The 25,363-nt window shown below is 37.0% G+C and overlaps 3 protein-coding genes across 8 annotated transcripts; 2 read left to right on the forward strand and 1 right to left on the reverse strand.

Moving 5' to 3' along the window:
• The first annotated feature begins 212 nt into the window (after positions 1-212).
• On the forward strand, positions 213-4,201 carry eif3ja (eukaryotic translation initiation factor 3, subunit Ja). Of its 2 annotated transcripts, none has more exons than XM_027020727.2 (8): positions 213-261; positions 386-474; positions 1,057-1,108; positions 1,193-1,293; positions 2,077-2,191; positions 2,328-2,492; positions 2,586-2,659; positions 3,091-4,201. In XM_027020727.2, the coding sequence occupies exons 1-8, from the start codon at positions 240-242 to the stop codon at positions 3,220-3,222; spliced, it is 750 nt and encodes a 249-aa protein (XP_026876528.2). In that variant the 5' UTR covers positions 213-239; the 3' UTR covers positions 3,223-4,201. The 2 variants fall into 2 exon arrangements, with proteins under 2 accessions (XP_026876528.2, XP_035390471.1); XM_035534578.1 differs by having other exon boundaries at positions 1,193-1,284.
• Positions 4,202-7,802: 3,601 nt separating this feature from the next.
• Positions 7,803-14,895, reverse strand: parp16 (poly (ADP-ribose) polymerase family, member 16). Of its 2 annotated transcripts, none has more exons than XM_027020736.2 (7): positions 14,367-14,895; positions 12,786-12,982; positions 12,329-12,466; positions 10,238-10,444; positions 9,631-9,802; positions 9,255-9,399; positions 7,803-8,946 (listed from the first exon to the last, which is right to left on the reverse strand). In XM_027020736.2, exons 2-7 carry the CDS (start codon positions 12,972-12,974, stop codon positions 8,811-8,813), a joined length of 987 nt encoding a protein of 328 aa, XP_026876537.2. In that variant the 5' UTR covers positions 12,975-12,982; positions 14,367-14,895; the 3' UTR covers positions 7,803-8,810. The 2 variants fall into 2 exon arrangements, with proteins under 2 accessions (XP_026876537.2, XP_026876536.2); XM_027020735.2 differs by having other exon boundaries at positions 12,786-12,985.
• On the forward strand, positions 13,023-24,452 carry scamp5a (secretory carrier membrane protein 5a). 4 transcript variants are annotated; one of them, XM_027020739.2, is made up of 10 exons: positions 13,023-13,877; positions 15,983-16,046; positions 17,027-17,126; positions 17,224-17,427; positions 18,338-18,427; positions 18,605-18,724; positions 19,379-19,535; positions 20,073-20,174; positions 20,582-20,699; positions 21,037-24,452. In XM_027020739.2, the coding sequence occupies exons 5-10, from the start codon at positions 18,421-18,423 to the stop codon at positions 21,223-21,225; spliced, it is 693 nt and encodes a 230-aa protein (XP_026876540.1). In that variant the 5' UTR covers positions 13,023-13,877; positions 15,983-16,046; positions 17,027-17,126; positions 17,224-17,427; positions 18,338-18,420; the 3' UTR covers positions 21,226-24,452. The 4 variants fall into 4 exon arrangements, with proteins under 4 accessions (XP_026876540.1, XP_026876538.1, XP_026876541.1 ...); XM_027020737.2 differs by having other exon boundaries at positions 13,023-13,637; XM_027020740.2 differs by lacking the exon at positions 17,027-17,126 and having other exon boundaries at positions 13,023-13,637.
• Positions 24,453-25,363: the final 911 nt, after the last annotated feature.

The raw sequence follows: 25,363 nt of genomic DNA on the forward strand, positions 1-25,363 counted from the left end.
AATAAAACGAATTCATATGCAATGTATGGTTACAATAAAACACAGACTCACGCACAGACCCATACACACATACTTTAACTATATGAAAGAGACAAAAAGCCACTGTCCATAATAAATCATTTCTGCCTTAAACAGTACATCATACTTTAATTTTGAAATAATTGGAACGCTTACCAAAGGAAGTCATACTGCTGAGTGTCGTGCACTTCACGCTATCTGTTCCAGTGGTCCTTGCAAAAATGGCGGACGCCGATTCTTGGGGTGAGAATTGTGCCGCCACTCTTTATTCACACTTTTGATGGACCTGCGTGCCTCGCAAGTATGTACGTGCTGCAACGGCGTCACACCAGTCTGTTTAACGCAAAACCGTTCTTTTGTGTGTTAGATGCTGACAGTTTCGAGCCAGAGGAGCCTATCAAAAAGGCGGCAGTGCATGACAAATGGGAAGGCGAAGACGAAGACGAAGATGTGAAAGTTAGTAGCTCGGCTGGCTGGTAACCTTCCCCACATGCTGAATAGTTTTGTCTTTCCCCTTCATGGCTCAGGACGGCCTGATGGCCAGTACAGCGTGTCTCCCACACGATAGCCAGTGTTGGTGAGTCAAGGTGGCCAGCTTAAGTAGCCGATTAGCTGGCATGGTAGCTTAGGTCTAGCCAGCGAAGGTAGCCCAGATAACCTAGTTAAGATCTCTGAGTTATGGTGCTGCGTGATGTTGGGTGTAACTTAACTGAGCAAGCGACAATCATGAACACGCAAGTGTGCGGTAGCTCGCTAACTCTAACATTTTGTTTTTAATTACAATATGGTGTTTACTACTGGCTAGCTAATACAGGTACACATGTAGCTGAAACGGGTTATAAAATATACATGTTTTCGGTCACAAGTATGGGTTTTTTTCCCCCTCTGAAAGGCAATTTTATTGTTTCTTGCCAGTTACCTTTACCGACGCACATTTATTCGTTCCAACAAAACATTTAAAATTGGATATGTGTGTGAAGTGTGAAATAGCTCCCTAATTCGCAGTTTTTCCTCTAGAGATTTTTTTTCTTCATCTAGGATAATTGGGATGATGAAGAGGAAGAGGAAAAGGTGGCAGAAACGAAAGCAGGTGGATTAAAAAGTTCAAATACTGTAATAATTCTAATTGTACCTGTCTGATTTAGCTCAGACATTGTTTATTTTTCAATCACAGTGGCAAAGCCTACAGAAAAGAAAAAACTTATTGATAAAATCAAAGAAAAGGAAAGTTTACAAAGCAAACAACAAGAGGAACTTCAGAAGCAAGTGAGTAACGTGAGTAGTTTCTGTGCTCTGTTCATTACTTTGTAATGCTGGACTGGTGTGCAGGCAGCTTCCCTCATTATTATGGCAGGAAGGAGAGGCCATGGCTTCCTTTCCTGGACTTGTCCAGTTTTTTGAATAGTGGTGGTGATGTGATCTGGTAGATATGTGAATGAGAGAAAGGGTGTGGACCCTTATAGGTAGGGTTGTAGTCAGCGTATAACACCTTGAGGTATCAGCATGGTAAAAATACTCCATTGAAAGTTGACTTCATAAAAACAGGTGTCATGTTGGATGTAAATAGTTGATGCTTTGTATCAGTTGTTAAAACAGTTTATGGAAAATTTCACCTTGCCCATGACCTCATAAATGAGTAGAGGTTGGATTCCAAGTGGGTGTCCTACTTTTTAAAAGCACCTCTCACTTTAAGGGTCAGTTCTTGTCTGGAACATCAAGTGAGCCCTTAGGAGTCAGTGGGTCATTTTCATTGAATTTATTAGTTTATATAGTTTAGGATATGTTTATTTGCCATCCTTATATAAGAATAAAGTTGCACAAGCCAGAAGGACTGATGGAAGGTCATTTTTATCATGTACTAGGTTCATATTTGTATATTTGTATATTCTTCAGCTCTCCCACACATTAGAAGAATTAATATTTAGTTATTTTTTAAGGATGCATCTTTTATTTTCATTCTTACACTGAAATAAACTGAGTAGTTTTACCAGTATGAGCCAAAAGGTGGACCACCAGAAATCTGTTGCTGTTCATTGAAAATAGCTATTTATGTGTCAGGTAGAGGAGACTAAAGACAGCACAGAGTGCAGTCCAGAGGAGGAGCTAGCGGAAAAACTTAGAGTGAAGAAACTTCAAGAGGATTCAGACTTGGAACTAGCAAAAGAGGCTTTTGGTGAGTGTTATTAACTGTTTGTTATTGTAACTGTTTGATTTGTCAGTTGTCATAATTGGAAATATTGTTCTTTGCACATTAAATTTTTTTTTCTTTTGTTTGGGTTTGTTTTTGTTGTACGTCTTCTCTGCTCTAGGAATTGTATCAAATAATGTAACAGGAATTGATGCGATGAGCCCATCCTCCAAAGATGATTTCACAGAATTTGAGCGGTTGCTAAAGGATAAAATAACTCCATATGAGAAGTCAATACACTATTCCAGCTTTTTAGAGTCACTGTTTAGAGACCTGTGTCTTTCATGTGAGTATTTGTTACATATCTTTTCTCCTTATCTCTGTTAATTCTGATTGTTGGTGCAAGTGTAGATGTTCTTGCATGTGATTTATGTCACAGTGGAAGTTGAAGACTTGAAGAAAATTAACAACTCGCTCACAGTGTTACTCAGTGAGAAACAGAGGCAAGAAAAGGTATGCTGTCATTTACAGGCACTGCACTACTAGCATTTACAGACATTGCACTACTGGCATTTACAGACACTGCACTACTGGCTTTTTGTCCACTGCTTCATTACACGTGTAATGTGCTAGAGTAGAGCCAAAGCCACAAATGTCACCATCCAGTTACAGAGTCACTGCAGTGTATTCCACACTACCAGAAATTAAATTCCTATTATTTCTCCACCTCACTGTAACAGTGTGGGTCTGAGTTTATGCCAAAATGTAGCTGTTAGACACATATCAGTCAGAATGTGTGTTATCTTTCCTAAGTGTAAATGGGATTTGGGAATGTAGTGTAGTGCCAAACCTCTGTTCTGTTTTGTAAAAATCTTTTTGTTGTTGTTATATTTTATTGTTTATTATTTATTTATTTATTTATTTATTTATTTTTTATCTAACAGCAAAATAAAGGAAAGAAGAAAAAGAAAGGAGTTTTACCAGGAGGAGGTTTAAAAGCCAAGATGAAAGATGATCTCGCTGATTATGGTGAATTTGATGGCGGTTACGTACAAGACTATGAGGACTTCATGTGACCCTGGCTGAAAAACCCATCATGTTCCTTGTTTGCTGAAACATACATCTTTACAGCATGACCTCTTCCTACAGCCAGACCCACTTCCAGAGCCATGCTGGACAGCTGAACGTCATCCCATGTAAAACACACTAGCCTAAGCTTAAGTGGTTTATTCTCAGAAAGATAGCAGTGTTTACTGGCCTATATTGACTGTAGGTCATTCCAGTGTTTCCTGGGGAAAACTGATAAAAGAGGTGTTAATCCTCTTCTAAAGGTCTCTACCAGAAAGTAAAAATGAAAACTGCAGATGTCTGAGCAGCTTCACTAGATATTCTATTAAAGAATTGACAGTATTACATTTTGAAACTGCTACAACTTGGAAATAAATATGACGTTCTATGCAAATATCCAAAAAAGTCTATATGTCATGTATTTTTATTACATTTGGGCCTGTATTTCTAAGTAGGCTGTCCTTGCATTGTGATAAGACCAAGCATTAGATGTTACTGATCACAGCTTTTGCTGAAAGACAGCCCATAATGGAAGTGATTGTCATTAAAAGCAGTCACATATCTGTTGGAGTTGTTACACAATTATTTAATTCTTATTTCTATTCTTAAGTGATAGTGTACTGGTTTATATAGATGCATTAAACCTAAACTGTTGAGTATAGTGTACCGAATGTGATAAAAGTGTTTTTCCAACTGCAGATTCAGAGAAGGAATACTTTATACTCCATGAGAATCATCAAACCAGCAACATGCTGCTTTGTTTTGCAGAACATTTGCAAAATATTCCATGTTGTTAGCTGGATTTCAACTTTGCAAAATGTTCCTCTTGATGTTTTCTAAAGTGGATTTTGTCAACATGTTATATTTGCAATTTATGTTTGTTTATGCAGCCCCTCATCTGATCTTAACCATGCAAGTGGGGATGATTTGTTACATGAGAATATAAGAATATTAGTGTGGCTACTTTGCAAAAGACAAGAGTCTCTTAAAGAACTATTCAGGTGGAACCTGGAGTTTCCATTTTTTTTAAAAAAATAGCAGTTTGCTCTATGGAGATTTAAAGTCAGCAAAGCAAATAATAGGATCCTGCAGTGTTTTATAAAGATCTAATTTAATAAAGTCCTCAAAAAATAAATAGTTGTCTTCTCTTCAATACACAGTGCACTCTAAAATATCAAGCATTAACTTTTTTTTTTTTAACACCAGAGTACTTAATTTCAGTGCAGTTTATTGAGATTTGATGTTTGTGCCTGCAGTATTTCAGTAAACAAATATTTTAGGTCATTACTATGTGAAATGGCATTTGGGTAACATTTGGCAATAGCATTTCATAACAGTTTTGGCTCTTTTAACATTGGTCAAGGTATTGACCTTCCACAAATCTGTTAGTCATGAGGTCTAGAGCGAATAGAACTTTATTGCAACCATAGTGGCTTGTGAAAAGGTGCATACACTTTTCTCAGATAACCTGCCAATCTCCTAATCTTGTCCTTGTTAGAGGAGGGTGATTATCTTGATCATTCCATGAATTGCCCTTCGCTATTGGTCATGTGACGTACATGACAAAGGGTCTACTCTTTTCTCTTCGATCCAACTTATCTAAAATTGCTCAAAAGGAAGAAATGGTTTTCAAGGGAAAAAACAAACCAGAGAGATTGTAAAGATAAGACCTGGAGGATAATTAACAGTGAGAACTTAGTGTAATACTCCATCATCCATTGGTTGTTAGTGAGGGTGGAGGTTTTGTAATTGTTAGTCTGAAAGACTTGTGTGTGCGTGTGTGACTCTCTTGAATGTGAGGGTCCATAATATAAAAGGAGGTCATATTTGAGGCCAGCTCATGTCTTCATCGTGAAGCCATATGATGAATTTCTGTGTGCTATCATTTCTAATGGTGGTTGGAACCACAATGGCTGTGGAGATGGCCAGGTCAGAGAGTTCCAGACCTGGGTCTCAGATCCTCCAAGCCTTACACTGTCCATCCTGTGAGCGCATTCACTGCTCTCCCCGTCGAGCACTGAAGCTGCAGTGTAAGGGCGGGGTTACAACAGGAATCTGTGGTTGCTGCCCATCATGTGCCCGACTAGCTGGGGAGAGCTGTGGTGGAGCGTGGGACTACTTGGGAAAGTGTGATGAAGGACTGGTGTGCATGTACGAGGACCCCACCAATAGCCAGCCACAAGCAGAGCGCAAAGGGATCTGCAAGTCAGGTAACAAGTCTGTGTGTATGTCTGAGTATTGCAACTGTAATATGCATGGTGTAGAACCAGGCACTAGGACTACCAACCAACTGAACTAACTATATTTTGCAAACCCTTAATGCTTATCTTTGCAGTGTGGTTTGTGTCTAATGCTCATATTGTTAAAGATATCATCACAAGGGTTAATTTAATGCATGAACTGTGAAAAGGAATCATTTGATAAAAGAAAAGCCTTTAATTACCCTTCTTATATTTATATTGATGAAATCCTTCCTGTAGAACAGGTTGGTACATAAAGCCCACACAGTCTTTCAGCAGCCTCCACTTATCCGAAATTCCTTTAATGCATTTATGCAGAAAATCTGAGGAGATGGGAAAGATGTATGTGGTGCAAGATCCTTTCTTTACTTTTCAAGGAACTGTAAAAAAACAAAGTACTCTTGTACTATATGCACTTTTATTTTCACTCCACTGTACATTTTGACAATATTTCAGGGCCCACATTTTTTCATTGCTCTAATTATGATTTTTAGTCATGGTTTTAATTGTCCTGGTGATATGTAACATGACATCTAGTTTTTATCAGTTGTGTGTTTGTGTCCATACAGTACTTGAAGTCCTCCAGAAAGATGCTTGCCGTCCAGACTGCACGTGGGAATTCTGCCAGGCAAACCCCAATGAAATCTGCTCAGCAAGGTAGTTGTATTATATATAAAGACCATGCACTGTCACTTTGGTCTCCACTAAGCACCTATCATCTTTTATATGTTTGAAAGTTAAATGCTGTCCAAGAAGATAAGTTTCAAAGGATAAAAAAAATCAAAACTTTGTGCCACAAAAAGTAAGTTTTGTCCTGTATTCAACTTATATTCTTAGACTATAGTATTCTTGGTCTCTAAAAGAATTGCAAAAAGATTATTCCAAATGTACTACTTGCTTGAACTTGCAGGTCTGTGTCCATCAAAAAACGTGAGTGTGGGGACTTCTGTCAGCACACGACCTGTTCCAGCTGTTTGGTTCTGAGACATCCAGCATGTCCCCAGGTCTGCGGTCAAACAGACCACGTTTGTTTGCATCGCTTTGGGAGGTGTGTGCTCAACCATGTACAAGCACAGAAACCTCCAGTCTGCCACCAAAACCTACAGGTGAATGCGCATTTTTCTGCACATAAAATCAACAAATGCAATTTTCTAATTTTCCACTTTTGTCTAGCAGAGCAACCATGAAGGATAATTTGTGTTTTTGTATGTTTTGTTCAGCAGAGCAACAGTGAAGGATACTTTGTGTGTTTGGCTCCTTCCTGTCCAAATGAAGCAAACTAATTATGCATTTGCACAAGAACCAGCCCAAAGCGATCCAGGTTTAAAATGTAGCAACTTAAGGCAGCTATTTTTGACATATGAATTATTAATCATTCAAACCCTTTAGCTAATTGTTTAAAAAAATAAGTTTACAAATATGTTTGTTTTAATAATGCTTTGTAAAGCATTGTATTTTGTAAATTCATAGATTTACACAAGTTTCCTGATCATATTCGTCAGAATTATATTTTGATAATTTGTCTGCAGTCTTATATAACTGAAGACCAATGTACTTCATACACACACATTTTTCAAAAAGAAAAAAAAATTGTACATTCTAGTTGATTTTGACTGTTATTATTTGCCAATTATCCACTGCTCTCTCCTTTGATCTTCTGGCAAAGGTATCCTTGTCCTCCTTAAAGTGTATTCATAAGTTCTTGATGAGACTGATAAGGTCAGACAGTGCAGTGGGTAGGCACAGACTGACCTGAGAGTAAGGCACCCTCCTGAGACGTTCTCTTACACTGGGTGAATTTGTTACTGAGTAACAGTGGGTTTATAGACCTGCAATAAGACATGCTTATATGATCCAGAAAAAAAGCTAGACTTACAATAGCATAGCCTGTTCACTTTTCTTTTGATGTCTGGTTTTTATCATGGTTCATTCAGAGAAGAAATGGTTAATTCTAATAAATCTGTACTTGTTTGACATCTTTATGGGTTTATGAGCTACAAACCAATTTTTACATGTTGGCAAATGCCAGAATTTCTCCAAGTACTCTGTAGCTTTTGATGGACGTTTGCTGTTTTTAAACTTCACTTTCTTGTATAAACATATGATGCACAAGTACAATATTGTATCAATATGTGCAAACTTACAGCACGCATGAATGAGGCTGCATTATCAAAGATCAAAGCTTCCTATGCACTTTTATCAGCCAAATATTGGTGCTATTTTTTTTTTTCTGACTGATAATATTTGATAAAGACGAATCCTTTAGGGTAACTGGTATCATAAAACAAAACAGCTGCTAAGACGATATTAATAGTTTTGCATAGGAACTATTAAAACACACGACAATATGAGGAGGATATGGATTTATTGATTTGATTGTAAACTATTTTATAGGTCTACAGAAAAATAGTCCCATATTTATGAACCCATAATGCATACTTTCAAGGTTAAAATAGTTAATGAAAATGAGAAACAATATTGCATTTGCTGTGTGTGTGTGTGTGGCAAGATGTTATTCACAACAGGGCTTATTAAATCTGGAACAGCCATATTTTTCACCCTCACAATGGTTCTTAGATCATTTAATTTAATCTTATTTTTTAAAGATGATCATATTTATGGACTTGAGTAATACAGACCTAGCTAAGTCCCAAAATTAACTGTTAAGAGTATTCACATTTACTTTAAAATACAAAAGCTTTAAGGTTACTTGGGACTGATTACTGGTAGTGATGTAGCCGATTTTACCAAAAATTCTTTAAAAATTTGCTTTAGAGTCATTAAAGTTAATTATAATAATTTTGTTCATTATAAGATATCTAAAGTTAAAACAGCTCTAACATAACATGTGAATGGCTACATTGAGTATAGAAATACTAGATTTGCTAGATTTAAATTGTAAAGTGATCATGGTGGTCCACAAACATCACCATTAAATTCCAAAACCAAGTATTTTACTGATAAGGCAGGTAGAGACAGGACAAGACTTTGTCCCTCAAATTTGGTTTAACAGCTAATTTAACATTCCTATCATTCTACACAAGTAGAATTACATGCCATAGTGTTACAAACCCCCATATACTAGGCAGCCTCATCCCACTCCTGATAAACGTTTTCAGAAAAAAAGAAAACTACATGCATAAATGCATAAAATGCCCATGTATCAAAAGCTACTAATAGGTGATTTAAGGACTGGTGCCTGTGGCATAATTAATACATACTATGGAGTGGAGTAAAATGTTCAGAGCTTCCTGAGCATCATCCTTATCAGTCTTTAACCAAGTAACTGAATGTTTTTGTGAACCCAAGAAAAAGGCACTTTGGATAGGAAGCGTATGTAACATTGGCAGTGTGGATCACCGGAAAATTCTATGCCAAAATGACTGGAAAGTAGTTGAATTGAAGGCACCAATAAATATGAGAAGCAGAAGGTAGAGGCCCATCATGATGGCAAAATGGTGCCTGACCAGCCATGAAGTCCCTTGAACATTTCTGAAATCAGGAAGGAAGCAAAACATTCATTCAACAATTCCTCTGCCCTAAGTCACTAATTCAATTCTTCAGATAACCCATGGCTAAACAATAACTATCCACAGGGTTAATTCTAGCCACTGTGTATTTCAAAATGCTTTCACAACATATTTGTAAAATTATTACTTAATTCTGTCATTTTTGTGTGTATTAAACATTTCTGTTAAGAAGTGCTTTCTTCCATATTATTATTGTATTTTTTGCATATTTGTAGATTTAATATCCCTGTCAATCTGGAAACAGCAAAAAACAAGCGAATGTTGTCTCACCTGCTTCTATTTCGTTTCTGGGAGTAAACCAGCAGGTATTTTACCCTCAGCAGCTCATTATTGGTGACCACAAAGTATTTCTCAGGTACGTCACCTCCCTCGCTGTTCCTTGCCCTCAAACGATGGCGGTCAAGGGTCTCAGAATCTTAAAAATATATATTTTCTTTTCAATAGATTATGTATCAAACTGTTCTAAAATATAAATTATGTTTCATGCGTAATAGATAAATAACAAGACACAAGTAAAAAAAACAAAACGGTGTTATGTATTTAGAAGAAATGCTCTCCAAGGTGGTCTCAGGGCAAATAACTTTTCTATTAGGGAACATTAATAAGCAACTGATTTATATTTTCTCATTAATCTCTGGCCCATTACCTTTCTTCTTCACCTGACACTTCACATCTGGGTGATCAATAATTTCACACAGAGCAATGCAGCTTAGAAGTGGCCCAAGTACACTTTCACGCCATCCATTTCCATGGGGACTGTAGAGAATAGCCATACTAAGGTCACTGGTGAGGTAAGTGCCTTCCCCAAACAGTGATGTCTGGAAGGAAAAGGACACATTATTGACTAATTATATAACTGAATATAAATGCTGTCTGTGCCTATATTTTATATATATATATATATATATATATATATATGAAGCACTTTGCTTGCACATCTGAAGAAGGACCTCTATCCGAATCCAAATCCAAATCCTGACGTAAGGTTCAAATAAACATACACACCAAATGAGTAGTATGTTATCCCAACAGGTAGATAACAAGGACTTTGTAATCACTGTCTTCACACATATTATCTAAACACAGACTGATAAGAAACAGATCCATCAATGACAAGAAGAACTCAAAGCTAATTTTGCTGTCTTAGGAAATATGCTATCTTATCCAAAACCCCAAAACATGAGCAAATGCAAAAATTTTCTTTGATCAACATGAGAGAACAAAGGAGCATCACAGACATGGCAGGCACTGACCTTATTCAGATGGCAGTGTAAACCATTGTGAATAATGGAATGGAAGTTCTCCAGACGGCTACCATGGAATGCATAGATAATGTCTCTTCCTGCCCGTGTCTTCTCAAACTTGCAGTTCATCTGTTCACAGTATTCTAACTCAAAAAGGAAGTCTGGTACAGGAGTGGAGATCCCTGCATTTTGTGTCAGCTGGCTGAGTCTGGCCCACTAGATGATTTAAAAAAAGAGACAGAAGATTGCATTAAGGTGAACTCCGAAGCTGCTAAGCATTAATGCTGGATGATACTGAGGATATGTAAAACAATGTGCAGTGTGGGTGACACATGACACTCAAGCTAGAAACAATGTAGAGCATCAAAATCTTCTAAACATTTTGTCTTCCATTTATCCTCTTTAAAGTAGAAGCTTCATGTGAGTGGCATCAAGGAGGTCATATGACATTTTCTAATTGTAGAATATAAATGTCTATACACACACACACTGCCTGGCCAAAAAAAACATCACACACTCCAATATTTCGTTGGACCACTGTTAGCTTTGATTACGGCACACATTCGCTGTGGCATCGTTTCCACAAGCTTCTGCAATGTCACAACATTTATTTCTGTGCAGAGTTGCATTAATTTTTCCTAAAGATCTTGTATTGATGATGGGAGATTTGGACCACTGCACAAAGTCTTCAGCACATCCCAAAGATTCTCATTGGGGTTCAGGTCTGGACTCTGTGGTGGCCAATCCATGTGTGAAAATGATGTCTTATGCTCCTTTAACCACGCTTTCACAATTTGAGCCTGATGAATCCTGGCATTGTCATCTTGGAATATGCCCGTGCCATCAGGGAAGAAAAAATCCACTGATGGAATAACCTGGTCATTCAGTATGTTCAGGTAGTCATCTAACCTCATTCTTTGGGCACATAACGTTGCTGAACCTAGACCTGACTAACTGCAGCAACCCCAGATCATAGCACTGCCCCCACAGGCTTGTACAGTATGCACTAGGAATGATGGGTGCATCAGCTCATTAGACCACATGACATTTTTCCATTGCTCCAGAGTACAATCTTTAAGCTCCCTAGCAAATTGAAGCCATTTTTGCCGGTTAGCCTCACCGACAAGTGGTTTTCTTAAGGCTACACAGATATTTAGTTCCAATCCCTTGAGTTCCCTTTGCATTGTGTGTGAAAATGCTCTTACTTTCACTATTAAACATATCCCTGAGTTCTATTGTTGTTTTTCTACAATTTGATTTCACCACACGTTTAAGTGATCGCCAATCACGATCATTCAAGATTTTTTTCCGACCACATTCCTTCCTCGAATATGATGTTTCCCTACTGTCCTTCCACTTTTTAATAATGTATTGGACAGTTCTTAACCCAATTTTAGTAGTTTCAGCAATCTCCCTAGATGTTTTCTATGCTTGATGCATGCCAATAATTTGACCCTTCTGAAACAGATTAACATCTTTTCCATGACCACAGGAAGTGTTTTTCGACGTGGCTGTTTACCAAATGAGAAGCTACCCGCTGCATCAGTTAGGGTTAAATAACTTGTTACCAACTGACTCATAATCACCCATGCAGTAATTATCCAATGGGAGGCCCTTACCTATTTGCTTAGTTAAATCCAGGTGGTGACCTTTTTTTTGGCCAGGTAGTGTATGTACGTATGTGTGTGCGTGTATTAGTTTTTTATTTATATATATATATATATATATATATATATATATATATATATATATATATATATATATATATATATATATATATATAAAACTTTTTATATATATATATAACTGTAATATGTCCAAATGTACACTTTCAAAAAAGTCAACTAACTTTTAAGTACCATCAGCAAGTTATTATGGCTTACAGTTTTTACACTTCAAGCAAGCACAGGAAAATGCAGCATGCAGCTGACCTATTTGGACTCAAATGCGACAGGTACACTTAAACCCATTTGTCTGCATTTGTCCAACATCATTGCCAGAATCTTTGCTCTAGGGGTTGAAGTGCTCAAAATTATTGTTCTATAGCTCCAATTCTTCATCAGTTACACCGAAGATATATAATTCAAACTTTAAACGTACCTCTTCTTTCTGGATGGTCTTCACAGCAAAACTCTTAGATGAGAGCACCCAGTGCACTAGTGCCAAGAGATGATCTCCTTCTCCAGATCCAAATCGGACCAAATCTCTTACACTTGGTAAAGAGCTAACATCTTTCTGCTACAAGAAACACAGGGAAAACCTGTTTTGTACATTTCAGGTTTCCTTTGAGTTAAATTTGAGTTGGATAATTGTTGTGATGTGATGCTAGAGGAAATTACAATGTAGGACTTTCACCATTTTTTGAGGAACCAAAAATCCAGACATGTCAAATTAACATGACATACTTAGCTATATAACAAATCAGGGGTTTTTCTCTTTAGATTCCAATGGGTAAATGGGTCCTACATAAGATCATTTTCCCCATTGGTAAAGTGGCACATCAAACAACCAGCAAATGATTCAAAACAATATGAATAAGAACCATGCATATTCTTACCAATTCTTCAAAATCCTTCGTCTCTCCTCTTAGGTATAGGGATGGGAATGGTCTCAGCACAGAGTCACGTTTGTAGTTCTGCACAGCAGCCACAAAAAGACTGCAGCGCAAATCTGCTGCTACAGGGTCAATATGGAGACAGGAACGCACCAACTCTCTGACTGTGGCTGGTGGTAGAGGGGGCTGCATTCCCAACACTACTAAATTCAAGTAGGCAGAGGATTACAGTAAAACAGGCATTCTCAGTCATTTCATTCTTATTTTGTGTGACTGTTAATACATGCAGTAATAAAACATGCTTATATGATATATTCTATAGGAGTATTTTGAGACTCGGGAGGGGATGCTGGCATGAAGACTAATTTTTGCAATTCAATAATCAAATAATAAATAGATTTTGAAATGTACCCCCCCCCCCAAAAAAAAGATACAGCATAAATAAGTAACGATTTGATTATTAAAAATAACAAATAAGTAAACTGTATCTGAAATGAAACACTAATAAAAGGAATATAAATATTCTGATAAAGAAATAGCCAGCTGACTGAGATGTAGCCTATGTTTTGATTGGATGACATTTATATTTAGATGTAAATACATGAACATATCTTCAAACGTGTCAGATACTTCACATATGCACAGAAATATATCCACAGTTGGAGGAAAGAAGTGGGTTTTTGACCAAATGGGACTGAATTCCCGAATTACGCGTTCTGGGAATATGAGGTCTGCTGTTTATTAGACGCTGCAGTAGCACGTAATGAATTGCTGGCAGCCTGATGAGTTTTGTCCTTTAAGATGTTTAGCTATATGCTTATTGAAATGGTCCGATACGTTTTTGCCACTAAGAACGTAAGTAAATTGAGAATTCGTTAATTGTCATTTAAAAATCTGAATATTAAATAATAATGTTTTACTGCTCTGGATATGTTAGTCAACCAGTTAAGACACACAAATTGCCCCTCATATGCTAGTTGCAAATCCACAATAGCTACTATATGAGCCATGCAAATCAGAAGGAACTTGTCTAGCGCAAACTACGTAACCTACGTTTTCCTATTTCGAACAAAAGTCTTGTATAACGCCAAATAGGTATGAACTGTCTTACTGTGAAATTTGATCTTTTGGTGTAAAAGATCAAATGCATATAGCTAGCATTATTTGTGATGTTTTATAGGCAGAAGCACCGTAACATTCCTGGGAAAGCTAACGTTAACTAATTAGCTAGATTATCTAAAACCTGTTAGCTAAATAAACATTAGGACGCCGATTAGCTATCTAACCTAGTTAGTTAATTAGTATTAAACTGGTTGAGCTAGCTAGCGAGCTGGTATATTTGGTTTAGCTAACAACCAGTTTAGTTTTTTACATTTACTTGCTACCCAGCTAGGTTAGCAAACTAGCTCTATAGAGTCAACTAGGTAGCTATTTGTTTACGTGCATTTAAAGGGACTTAGCCGACCAAGTGGGAGCTATCTTAGCAACATAACCTACAAACCGAATGAACAATAGTTACAAGAAAGTAAAGCTGTGTCCGTCTACTGACAAACATTTAAATTGTGGGCTGGCTGGCTAACTTACCTAAGTCACTTAACCTAGGTTACCTCGCTGAAATGATAGCTACACCTCAACCGACGCAGTCATCAGAGTAGCCTGCCTAAGCGACATTAATAACTAGCTAGCGGTCTGTCCGACCCGTTTCCTTTTCTACTTCACCTGACACTGTATCGCATGAAAACAGCATTAACATCAAGGAGAACATAGCGAACTGGCTAACTAACGAGACGCGTTCAGGCCTCCCATCGTAAACTCGGCGTGGTTTCCTTGTGGTCTTGTAGACGTCTAGGTTAGCTCGGTTACAAATCAGGAAAAGATTGAGGACTGCTATTATAGCTTCTTAGCAACCGAGATTTTTGCCTCGGCTCCTAGGGTGTTGCCTTCTTCTATTATTGTGAACCCATGGGTAAAGTTGCACTCTTCTGCTACTGTAATCTACCAGCTATCTAACTTAGTATTTACGAAAACCTATCAGAATAATGTATTTGGTCGAAGCTCGTCTTGGGCTACTCGAATACACATAGCCTACCATACCAGACGGCTTCCTATCATTATACAGGAATAAGGCCTTATTTACTGTTTCACGGGATTTATAAATAGCATTTTTTTTTATCCTACGTGTCATCTGTTGTAGTCAGCTGGAAACCATTTATAAAACCCTTGTGTTAAGATACTAGCTGAGACGATTTGTCACAGACGTGAAACACTTCAGGGACTCTCTCACGTTTAGCGGAGATTCACCGTTAGGTGGCGCTATTTGTAAGAGTAGGGCCGCTTGCTACGTTGTGTGAGGCACTTCAACGTAAAATATTGAATATATTTTGTTATTCAGGCTGCATATGGGAACACTTCTAGTGTTTTATCTGCTGTGAAAGCAGACTGAAAAAACAACATTATTGAAACTAATTATTAAGTTAATATTCTACAAGCGTTTTTCTGTGCCTTGGACGTAACAGTTTCTGTTTTCATCTCATCATGAACTAAGGTTTATTATTCTTGCCCCTACATTCTAAAGTGCAAATTTTGCAGTCTCTGAAAATCACTGAAATAGATTGTACTGTCAGATGCAAAGCTTCAATTCTAACCACACTAGTGTGATTGTACTCCAGAATCCAGCCAATACTCATTACAGTTGCGGGATTGCATTCCTAAAAGTGCTAGGGCTACAGCAAACATGATCACAGCAACCAGTGAGATTACTAAATCCATTTGTTCCTGCAGAACACAGTTTTAAAAAAGGCTGCTCCTTTTTTATTTATTTTTTATTTTATTTTATTTTTTTTAAATTAAAAAGCCCCCCCAGCACATTATATGAGAGTCCCTACTGTCCCTACTGTATGATGTCATTCCGTTTTAAAATAGACACAGGCAAATGCATGCCAGGTTGATACTGATTTCTCAAAAGGGAATGGAAAATTATATCAGTTGGGTGAAACAAAGATCAAATACATATAGCTAGCATTATTTTTATGTTTTAATAGAACAAGATGACATGCTCTATTATACTGCTATTATACTGCTCTATTATAATTATTAGGAGAAGCCCAAAAGCTATTATAAAAGATCAAGATCAAGTCTATTAACTTCAATATTATTAAGATGTGTGATCTGTAACCATCTAACCATTCATTTCTTAACAGAATGCCCCAGTATAGGGAGTACACAACCTGGACATTTTTAAAGAGGATTGTTGGAGTGATGTAGGTATGAAATCAGCCAATTTCTTCCTCTGACTAGTACACCTAACAAATATTTATGCCTGTCATGTATTGTAGATGGTATGATAGGGATTGTATTAGTCCCCCAATACAAGGGATTTATCATTACAGGAGCATGTAGATCTGGGTCTTTGACAATAATTCTTCTTGATGTCTTTGTTCTGGCCACTTGGTTTTTGATTCACCTTAATCTAGTAATTAAATTATTAATCAAATCCTTTAGTTTAGTGAAGGATTAGACTATGGGTATGACTGAGTTGTACGCCTCCCTCCAAACACCAAAACCAAGTACCTTCACCCTCTCTTAACAAGCACAACAAAGGATCCATCTTCCATAAGCTTTGCATAAGGAACTCTAACTACAAGTGTGGTGATAGCATAACCCAGCCAAGACTCCTAGATAGGTAGTGGTATCAGCCCTCCCATTTGGAGAAGGCAAGAGTGTTTCAAATACAAATCAGTCATTTCTTTTATGAAATGAAACAACCAGGTGCTACAAAGATTACTAGGATTTACTGCTTTCTTTCTTTATGTGTGACTTGACTTCACAGAAAAAAATTATATTAGGTTCACTGAATTTTTTTCATCGCTGGGTCTGTTATAGGCTTGTGTTTAGGGCAGAACAGAAACATTTAAATTGTGGCCTGGAAGATGAGGATTTGACAAATTTGACAAATGATAAAATGCTTATATCATTAAAGTACTTGGTATGAGTAGTCTATTCAAATACAAAATGCTGTGAAATGTTGGCTAGCATGCGCAACATACAGAAATGTACCAGTGGCAAAGATTTATGAACCAATATGTCATGGTTTCTCCTGTAGCATATAAAAATAAGTATATAAGTCTACCCATGTTTCATGACTTTTACTATAGCTCCGTATCAAATTTGGTAAACTTACTTCAGCATGACTTCAATGACAGTTATTAAAGGTGTACTAAATAGATATGCCCTGTCACCCCCAGGCTATGATAATTAATTTCCTTCAGTACCGTGGAGAGCAGACATGGACGTGCTCGAGGGCACAGCCATCACAGACCACACTGGGAAGGGACCAAAATCAGGGTAGCCAGGAAAGAGTGGAGCAATGAACTATCGCGATTACTGAGAGACGCGCTTGTTGGTGGGATTTTTACAGCATCATCTCTGTCCCTTTTCCCAGGCGGAACGGGTGGTATGTGTGTAGGAGGAGAGTGACGTGATTGTTTTACTCTCAAATTCACACCCAGACGTAGGCTAATGAAACAACATATTTGACAAAATATCCTCTGATGTGAATGTTATTTCGCTTTGAATGGAAAGTTGTCCATTCGGTCCAGGGAAGCGCTTTCACGGGAACCACGTTCTTGGGCAGCCTAGCGACGAGGTAAGGTGATCATTTATAGACGATGCTTTGCCATAATTCAGTCATTTCCAACAAAATGACTATGTACCGCAAACTATACACCTAAAGTAGTATAAACAGTAGACGCGCATGCACTGAACATTATCATATAAAGACACACCATATGAAATATTTTACAATATTCAACGTCTTATTCACACCTGAAGGGCGCTCTCGTCGACCTCCACATTATTCTCTTAAATTAAGCAGAATACATTCATCAATCATTTTAAAAATATGCATTACATTATTTTATAGTTGACTGCGCTTTTAAGCTTTGCAAAATAACGTATGTCATTTGACTTTGATGGATGCGATTTCCCACGTAGAACAAAGGCTAACATTTAAGAAACAATGCTTTTATATTATAGCCACTCTCGCCTTTGCCACAGCGTCATATCACAACATTTTCATATTACTAGAAACGCGATGAATTATGAATGCTCTGAGTCAGGCAGCATCTTATCGTGAGAGGCGGGAATCTTGTTTTTCCTTTTCTCATTGCCAGCCCTGTCCTCTTAACAGCGATATGCTACTATATCGTTAGATTATGTGAAGTGACTGAGGCTTTATTTGCCTTTGGCCAGACGTCGAAAAATATTACTATATGTAATGTAACGTTACGTTTTTGTATGAAGACCTTTTGCAACGGGGACATTATCACAAAATAAGGTTTGGTTTTGGCTATAATGTTTCAAATAATCGGAGGCCCTTTTAAAATTATTACTCTGGCCACCAGAGGCGCTGTGTTATTGAGCCTGGTCACACGTCTCCAAGAGGAAGTGAATAGGCCTTAGTTCAGCATCTCTTCATTTACGAACACCCTTTACTCAGTGAACAGAGAACGTACACTCATGACCAGTGACATGTACTCTTTTTTGTTTTGTTTCAGTTCAGTGCGTGTTCATGAAAAATACCTCATTTAGGTTACTCATTATTACTGTCTGACATCAGGAATTACAAAAAAAGATCTTAATGGCAGGTAAGAGCTTATTTTCTACAGTTGTCAAGGACAAGACAATACAGTGTTACAGCCTTTATTGGTGTTGTTTTTTTCCACCAGGGCTTTTTGTCAAGTTTTAAGACTTTATGATTTTTTTAAATGATAAATACTGCCATGGCTGACTGTTAAATGCCTTGTTACATTCTTTACCCACAGAAAACAATTTCCCTCCTCTTCCTCGTTTCATTCCACTGAAACCATGCTTTTATCAGGATTTCAATGAGATCCCAGACCAACGGCGCACCATGTGCAAGCGCTTATACTATCTCTGGATCTGTACGTATGCAGACTTCTTGTTTATGAACTAATTTCACACAATGCAAGTTGATCTCATGTAGTATTTCATTTTCTCTTGTATGCTTAAATGGCTCAGGAACTTGTTTGCTCTAACAACATCAGCCATGTTTTCTCTCAAAACACTGCATAAGCTTAAGCATATCACTACTCCAGTTACATGATTAATGTGTCGTAGCCATGAGGCTTTCTTTCTATTAAGGAACACAATAAGACAAGAAAACTTTCTAAAACTATTCGCATATTAAATAGTGAATATAAATGGGCTTACAGAAGTGGATGCACTTTGATTCCACAAATATTAACACAGAAAATGTACTGCAATTGTAATTAGCATAGTTGTGAGAATTTTTGTTTGTTGTTGTTACCTGCAAGTATTTGTGTACTGAAACTACTATCTTTAATATTGGTTTGCTTTTATTTGAGACTCACATAGTCTGTGAGTCTTGTCTGATGGCCGAGAGCATCTTTTTAGATTAAAGTCTTGCAATTCGTGTGAAGTTTTGTCATGGGTTAGTGTATATAATTGGCTGAAAGTAGAGATTTATATAATGGGTAAAATGAATAAATTAATAGCTTTTTTTGTATCATGCTACATGAAATTCAATATTTGTACTCTCTTGCTCTTTCAACCAGTGAATAGTGCCACACTTGCAGTAAACCTGATTGGTTGTCTCGCATGGATGTGTGGAGGTGGTGGGGCGACTAATTTTGGAATGGCTATACTGTGGCTGATTTTGTTCACTCCTTGTTCCTATGTGTGCTGGTTCCGGCCCATCTACAAAGCCTTTAAGTGAGTTCAGCCCAAGTACTGTGCACATTTTAACTGCACTAATTCATGCCAAGCTTTGCCCTAGTAAATAATTTGGAGAATGGAAAACCTAAATAATTCTCATTTACTGAGGTACTCCAAAGGTATTTTTTTAATCTTATCTGAAACTTAGTTGCTCTAAAATTGTTTATAGTAACAAAATTGAATTGTCTGGTACATTGTGTTGTGTAAATGTATCGTTACACGATAATAATAGTAGATTGTATATTCTAATCATATCTTATACACCTGGAAATGGCAAACTGCACATAGTCTCCTGATAGAACCTTAAGCATTAAAATAAAGTGCTGGATTCCACCCAAAATACCAAAGATGGGCTTTGATTCAAGGCATTTTCTTTTAATGTTTGTGATAAATTTGATAGCATTTTATTTAGTTCAGCAGTGAAATTAAAATAGTTTTTGACTGAGATTTAAGCTTGTAATCTCATGCCAGTTAAACCACAGGCTATGTCTACTGCTAATATTTATATATTGGTTTTTGGCTTTTCTCCTGCAGGACTGACAGCTCTTTCAACTTCATGGCATTTTTCTTCGTATTCATGGCTCAGGTTGTGATCAGTATTATCCAGACTGTGGGTATTCCAGGCTGGGGAGTGTGGTAAGACATTTTGATGTGGAGTTTGTAGAGACATGAAGTAGAAAATTGTTTTTATTAATTGCTATAAGTGAATTTACCATACATGTGAGTTTAGTGGGTTGACCTGGCCCAAAATGAACAGTTTGAAAATGCACTTTAGTTGGAAATTTTATTTACGTTTATGGCCAGGAAATTAATACGAGTCATATTTTCATTCACAGTATTTGGACCATGACTGATTCTTGGACAATATGTTTTTGTTTGTTATACCGTTGAATGAATGTATTAAAACAATTATTAAAGTTCAGATGACGTCACTAAACGTTCCCTTTAGCGGAATGACATTTTGGAGGAAATACAAAAGTGTAGATAAGAGTGGTTTGTACAAGCAGTCTTTTTAATGTGTATTCTTGCTTTCTTCATTCCAGTGGTTGGCTGGCCACCATTACATTTTTCAGCACTAATATTGGGTCAGCTGTGGTTATGCTGATTCCCACCATCATGTTTACGGCTGTGGCTGTGCTGTCTTTCATTGCCCTCACCAAGGTGCCTAATTTACTTTACAGAAAAGCACACACACTACTTTCTTCTAGCATTATTTCTTTACACACACATCGTTTAGTGCTCTCGATCAAATCAACAGTAATGATACACACTGAAATTGTATGAATATTGTATACACATTAATTGTTTGCTTTAACAGTGTCTTCAACATTTGTGTTGTTTCACCAGTTCTTATGTCTCGTACCTTTTTATTCAGTGTATTCAAGCAAATTCATTAATCAAATGAATATTGTTCACAGTTCTTTACAATACTTACAAGGCAACAGTTACACTTCTGAATGAAAAAAAAAAAAAGGTCTGACCTTTCTGTATGCTGCAGGTCCATAACTTCTACCGTGGCAGTGGAGGGAGCATGAGCAAAGCCCAGGAGGAATGGGCAACAGGTGCATGGAAGAACCCCCACGTCCAACAGGCAGCACAGCAAGCAGCTATGGGGGCAGCCCAGGGGGCCATGCAAGGCCAACAATACTCTGATGCCCCCACCTATAACTACAATGACCCTATGTAAAAGGGTTTTAGTAAGAAACAGGCAGTAAGGAGTGCAACAGGGTACTAGGGAGGGAGGACGAAACAAGGTGACCAACCATAGTGGGAAGACTGCAAATAACTGACCAATCTTTTTTAAAACAGGTTTTCTCCAGTACAATAATGCATAGGCCTTTGCTTTCGCTGTTTAAAAAGTATTGTTTTTGGTCTGTTGACCCTGTCAATGCTAGACTGCCAGTCTTTCTTTGTGCTGCAAAGGCAGTTTTAATGGCTATATACTATTTTGCCACTAATAGTAGCTGAAATATGGAGGCATTCCATGGCACTATGCTTATATAGTAACTAGGTTCCTAATCCATTGAGCTCTTGAAGAGAGAACAGTAACTATCTTTGGTGTGCTGCAGATTTCTGGTTTTGATTTTTTACATAATTTGGAAGGTCTCATCCTTTTTTGATGTAGTATACAAGCGCTAAGGACAGCATTAACAGATAAAACACTATGTAACACCAAACTCACCAAACACCGAGCAGATAGCCTAAAACAGTAGTTTTGACTGAAAGCTACATTTTTAAGCACTTAGATGATAATATATTGGTGTTTAAGCAGGAAAATTATGACTGTCTAGCAGCTTATTCTCAATGTTTTACAAATCTATGTCTTGTGCAAAAGGGGAACTAAAGGCTAACACTAGAATAAATAAATAAATACTTGTTAGAAACCACTAGAATGGAGGTGAAAAAACTTAGTAATAAATAAAAGAAATGAAGCAGTTCTTTCACTTGTACTAAGCCATTGGTCTTTGACCAGCTATGATCTTTGATTATAATGTGTCCTTGCAGTAAGTTTGAACAGTCTGGCTTGTTTTTCAGTTACATCATTTTCTTTGTTTGCTATGACACAGATAGCTATATAGCCATATACTTGTGTATTTATTTTTACATTTGTTTTGTGTAATTTATTTTGTGTAAATTGCAGGAAATGTTAACAGTGGTAAGATTTTACAGTTTGGTTATGTTAATCATGTTTTCTTACCTCAGGTCTTCAGTTGTTCTGTTTCCCCTCAAAAGTACTGTTGCATTGAAACAAAGTCAAGCTAAAGCAATCTTGCACGTTTGTGAAATATAGATTCAAGGCTGAATTTCCAAAACACTGCTGTAAAAATATCATGAAATTATTTTTGGAACTTTGGTGTTTCCAAAAAAAAACAAAAAAACAAACAAACAAAAACCCCCTGCAGATATTGGCATTAATTTTGAACTACATAATAAGCAGGGATCCTGCTAGTGAACAATACAAAATGGAGCTCAGCCCACTAAATTTGAAAAGAAAATATTGTCTTTGCTATTATTAAAACAATGGGTGGTGTTATGTGTAGTACTGAGAACTGTATTTAGTTTTGTATTAGTCTGCCATTTCCAGCCTTTTAGGTGGACTGACCTTTTTATTGAGGGAAAACGAGATAAATGCCTGCAAATAAAGCACACTAGACCCTCAGTTTGGAATTCACAGGAATTATTATCATTTATAATTCACTCTGAATTCTGTCATTTCCTAATAGGATTATAGATTATACTGTAATATTTAATTTTGTGTAAATATTTGCTGTGGTACAGTGACCGGTATATTGTTGTGTAAAATTCCCCCAGATTACGTGGATTTGAAGATTGTGTAAACCTTTTGTCAGATAATAAGGTTGTGGTATTTTTAAGACATATAATATGTGTAATTAAGACAGGAAGATTATTGATATAGTTTTTGTTTATAGAGAATTTAATTTAACCGTGCTCTCTGAAAGGGTTGATAGGAAGAGGCTAGATCTGAAGCTGTGGAATTGAAGTGTAGTATTGAAGTACAAATTCTCAAATATGCTTTAATTTAACAACTCAAACAGTAAATATCAAAATTTTACATGTACAGTAAATGTAATATGTAATGAAAATGTTTTAAGACCTGTAAAATAGCATCTCATCTCAAGAACTGTGAAATATGTGTTCATGTAAGACCACAGTATATCATGTATTGATGTGTATCATGTATTGATGTGTATGTTTTAAGTTTTTAGGTTTCTGTAAAAACCTTTGTTGTTATTTTTGTGTGTATATGAATGTGTGAGGCAGTAATGTTCACTGTATCTCACCTATTACACTGGTATAGTCATGGGGCTTGGTAAAAGAGGACAATCAAGCTTTGCTTTGGTACTAGTAGTTTTCATCTTCTGCTGTTGACAGCCTTATAGTGCCCTAAATTAGAGGTTCATAACTCCAGTTCTTGGGCCCTAATGGTCTGTTGCAGTTGAGGTTTTCTCTGCCCCTTTACATTTGATCCAAATCATGGAGCACTTGACAAGTAGCTGATGTGCTGGACAAGCTGTATTAGGATCAGGGAAAATTTGAGACTGCAGGACTGTGCGTCTCCAGAGCTGGTGTTGAGAACGCAGAAAATCAGTGCGCCATCTAGTGGACAGGATGTTTCAGAGTTGCTGTATGGTAGTGAGATCAGAGGTAACCTAGATGAAAAGGCAGATATGCCTGATAAAACGATAATGACATCCGCTATGAATGTTATATTTCAGGTGCACCAGCAAAAGCAAAGCCCACTGTCTATAGCCAAGACCTAATAAGTAAAATGAAATGAATGCATATATAGCAACAGTGTCCAAAGTAGATGAAGCCTTGTTCATAGTGTAAAGTGGATGGGATAATAATAGAACCAAAAATGTAGTCATAGTGTGTTGTGTGGTGCTGTGTACACTTTGTGAATTGAATCAAATCATGTGCCATGTGTACATAGGTGATGTGTGTGTTTGTGTGCGTGTGTATGTATGTATGTGTGTTAATGTCGCTGCTGTTCATCCCAAAATGGAATGTACTGTTGATATGGATAAATGCGAACCATAGTTCTTTATCCATTATATTCTCTCTCTATCTTTCTGTCTGTCCCGTGTCTTTCCTCTCTCCCTTAACTGTCTTTCTTTCTTTGTCTTACTCTATCCTTTTTTTTTCGTAATGTGGGTATGACATTAAATTTTTTTTTTTTTGACATGAGTACAGAATTAGTCATGAGTTAATCATACTGCATTATCATAAACATACCATAGGATAAAAACTCTGGAACCAAGAAATCTTGTGACCATGCTCTTTAAAAGGAACTCACGCTTCAGGATTTAGAGATTTTTTCTAGATCATTTTGTATTACTTTTGTATTATTTTGTGTTCCCCGAAGGCTAGTAAATATATTGTTGGAATTTGTGTGAGACAGTAATTTAATTATATCAGTATTGTTGCACATACTTTTTAAAATCAAGTTTCCCCAGCAGAGGGCAGAAATGGGCTTTGTAGAAGTGCTAATTTATATCAACAGCCTGTTTCACAACTTTCTGTCTGATTGGTTCATTATCAAATATTTTGTGAACTAAATTTTGCATCTCCAAACGGCAACAGCCCCCATGCTGTCCTGTATCTTTCCAGGCCAGGGAATAAAGGATAGAGGTTCTGTCCATCTCAACATACTGAGCAGCAACACCATCAACAACATGCCAAGGCATCATGCGCCTAATTTTCTACATAATCAACTTTGGCTCTTTTGATTCTTACATGAGTTGGAAATGTGTCATTCGCACACTTTTAGGAATATTTCTAAGTAATGAATTTCAGGAAATGTGAATTCTACCCAACTTTTATTACTAATTTACTTATAATTTATTAATTCCATTCAGCATGGTTTCTGGTGAATCTTCACCATTTTAATTGCTTAACAACTTTTAGAAATTAGATTAATAGTCTATTGCTTAATAGCATCTAAAAAGGACATGATAAATGTTTCAAAAAGTCTCTTACGTGTTTATAATTATTCTTTATTGAGCAAGTGATCCAACATCACCAATGAGAAGGGAAAGGAAAGATTCCATTGGGGGTTTCTTGTTTGTGCCACACCAACAAGGACAAGGTAGGTACTTAATTAGTTTGCCTAAGCTATTTAGTGAGATCTCCTTAGTTCTATATGAAGTATAAAGGTCATTACTGTATTGTGTCCTTGGTTCTTCATCAAATTCATATCAGAATGTATGCAGACCGTTGTTTAAGCCCTGCCTGGAAAAAGTAGTAAAGAGGCAGCCCAGTACAAACTCAGTCAGTCAGTCCACTATTGATAGTGCACGACA

Source organism: Electrophorus electricus, chromosome 2, assembly GCF_013358815.1.
Source record: "Electrophorus electricus isolate fEleEle1 chromosome 2, fEleEle1.pri, whole genome shotgun sequence".
NCBI lineage: Eukaryota > Metazoa > Chordata > Actinopteri > Gymnotiformes > Gymnotidae > Electrophorus > Electrophorus electricus.

Coding starts and splice junctions, on each gene's coding strand:
- parp16 (XM_027020736.2), bottom strand. CDS start 12,974: ATGCAGCCCCCTCTACCACCAGCCACAGTCAGAGAGTTGGTGCGTTCC. Junction 12,467..12,785: donor CGAAGGATTTTGAAGAATTG/GTAAGAATATGC, acceptor TGTTTCTTGTAG/CAGAAAGATGTTAGCTCTTT. Junction 10,445..12,328: donor AGACCATCCAGAAAGAAGAG/GTACGTTTAAAG, acceptor TAAATCATCTAG/TGGGCCAGACTCAGCCAGCT.
- scamp5a (XM_027020739.2), top strand. Junction 18,725..19,378: donor CTTATACTATCTCTGGATCT/GTACGTATGCAG, acceptor TCTTTCAACCAG/TGAATAGTGCCACACTTGCA. Junction 20,700..21,036: donor CTTTCATTGCCCTCACCAAG/GTGCCTAATTTA, acceptor TGTATGCTGCAG/GTCCATAACTTCTACCGTGG.
- eif3ja (XM_027020727.2), top strand. CDS start 240: ATGGCGGACGCCGATTCTTGGG. Junction 2,192..2,327: donor ACTAGCAAAAGAGGCTTTTG/GTGAGTGTTATT, acceptor TCTCTGCTCTAG/GAATTGTATCAAATAATGTA. Junction 2,493..2,585: donor TAGAGACCTGTGTCTTTCAT/GTGAGTATTTGT, acceptor TTTATGTCACAG/TGGAAGTTGAAGACTTGAAG.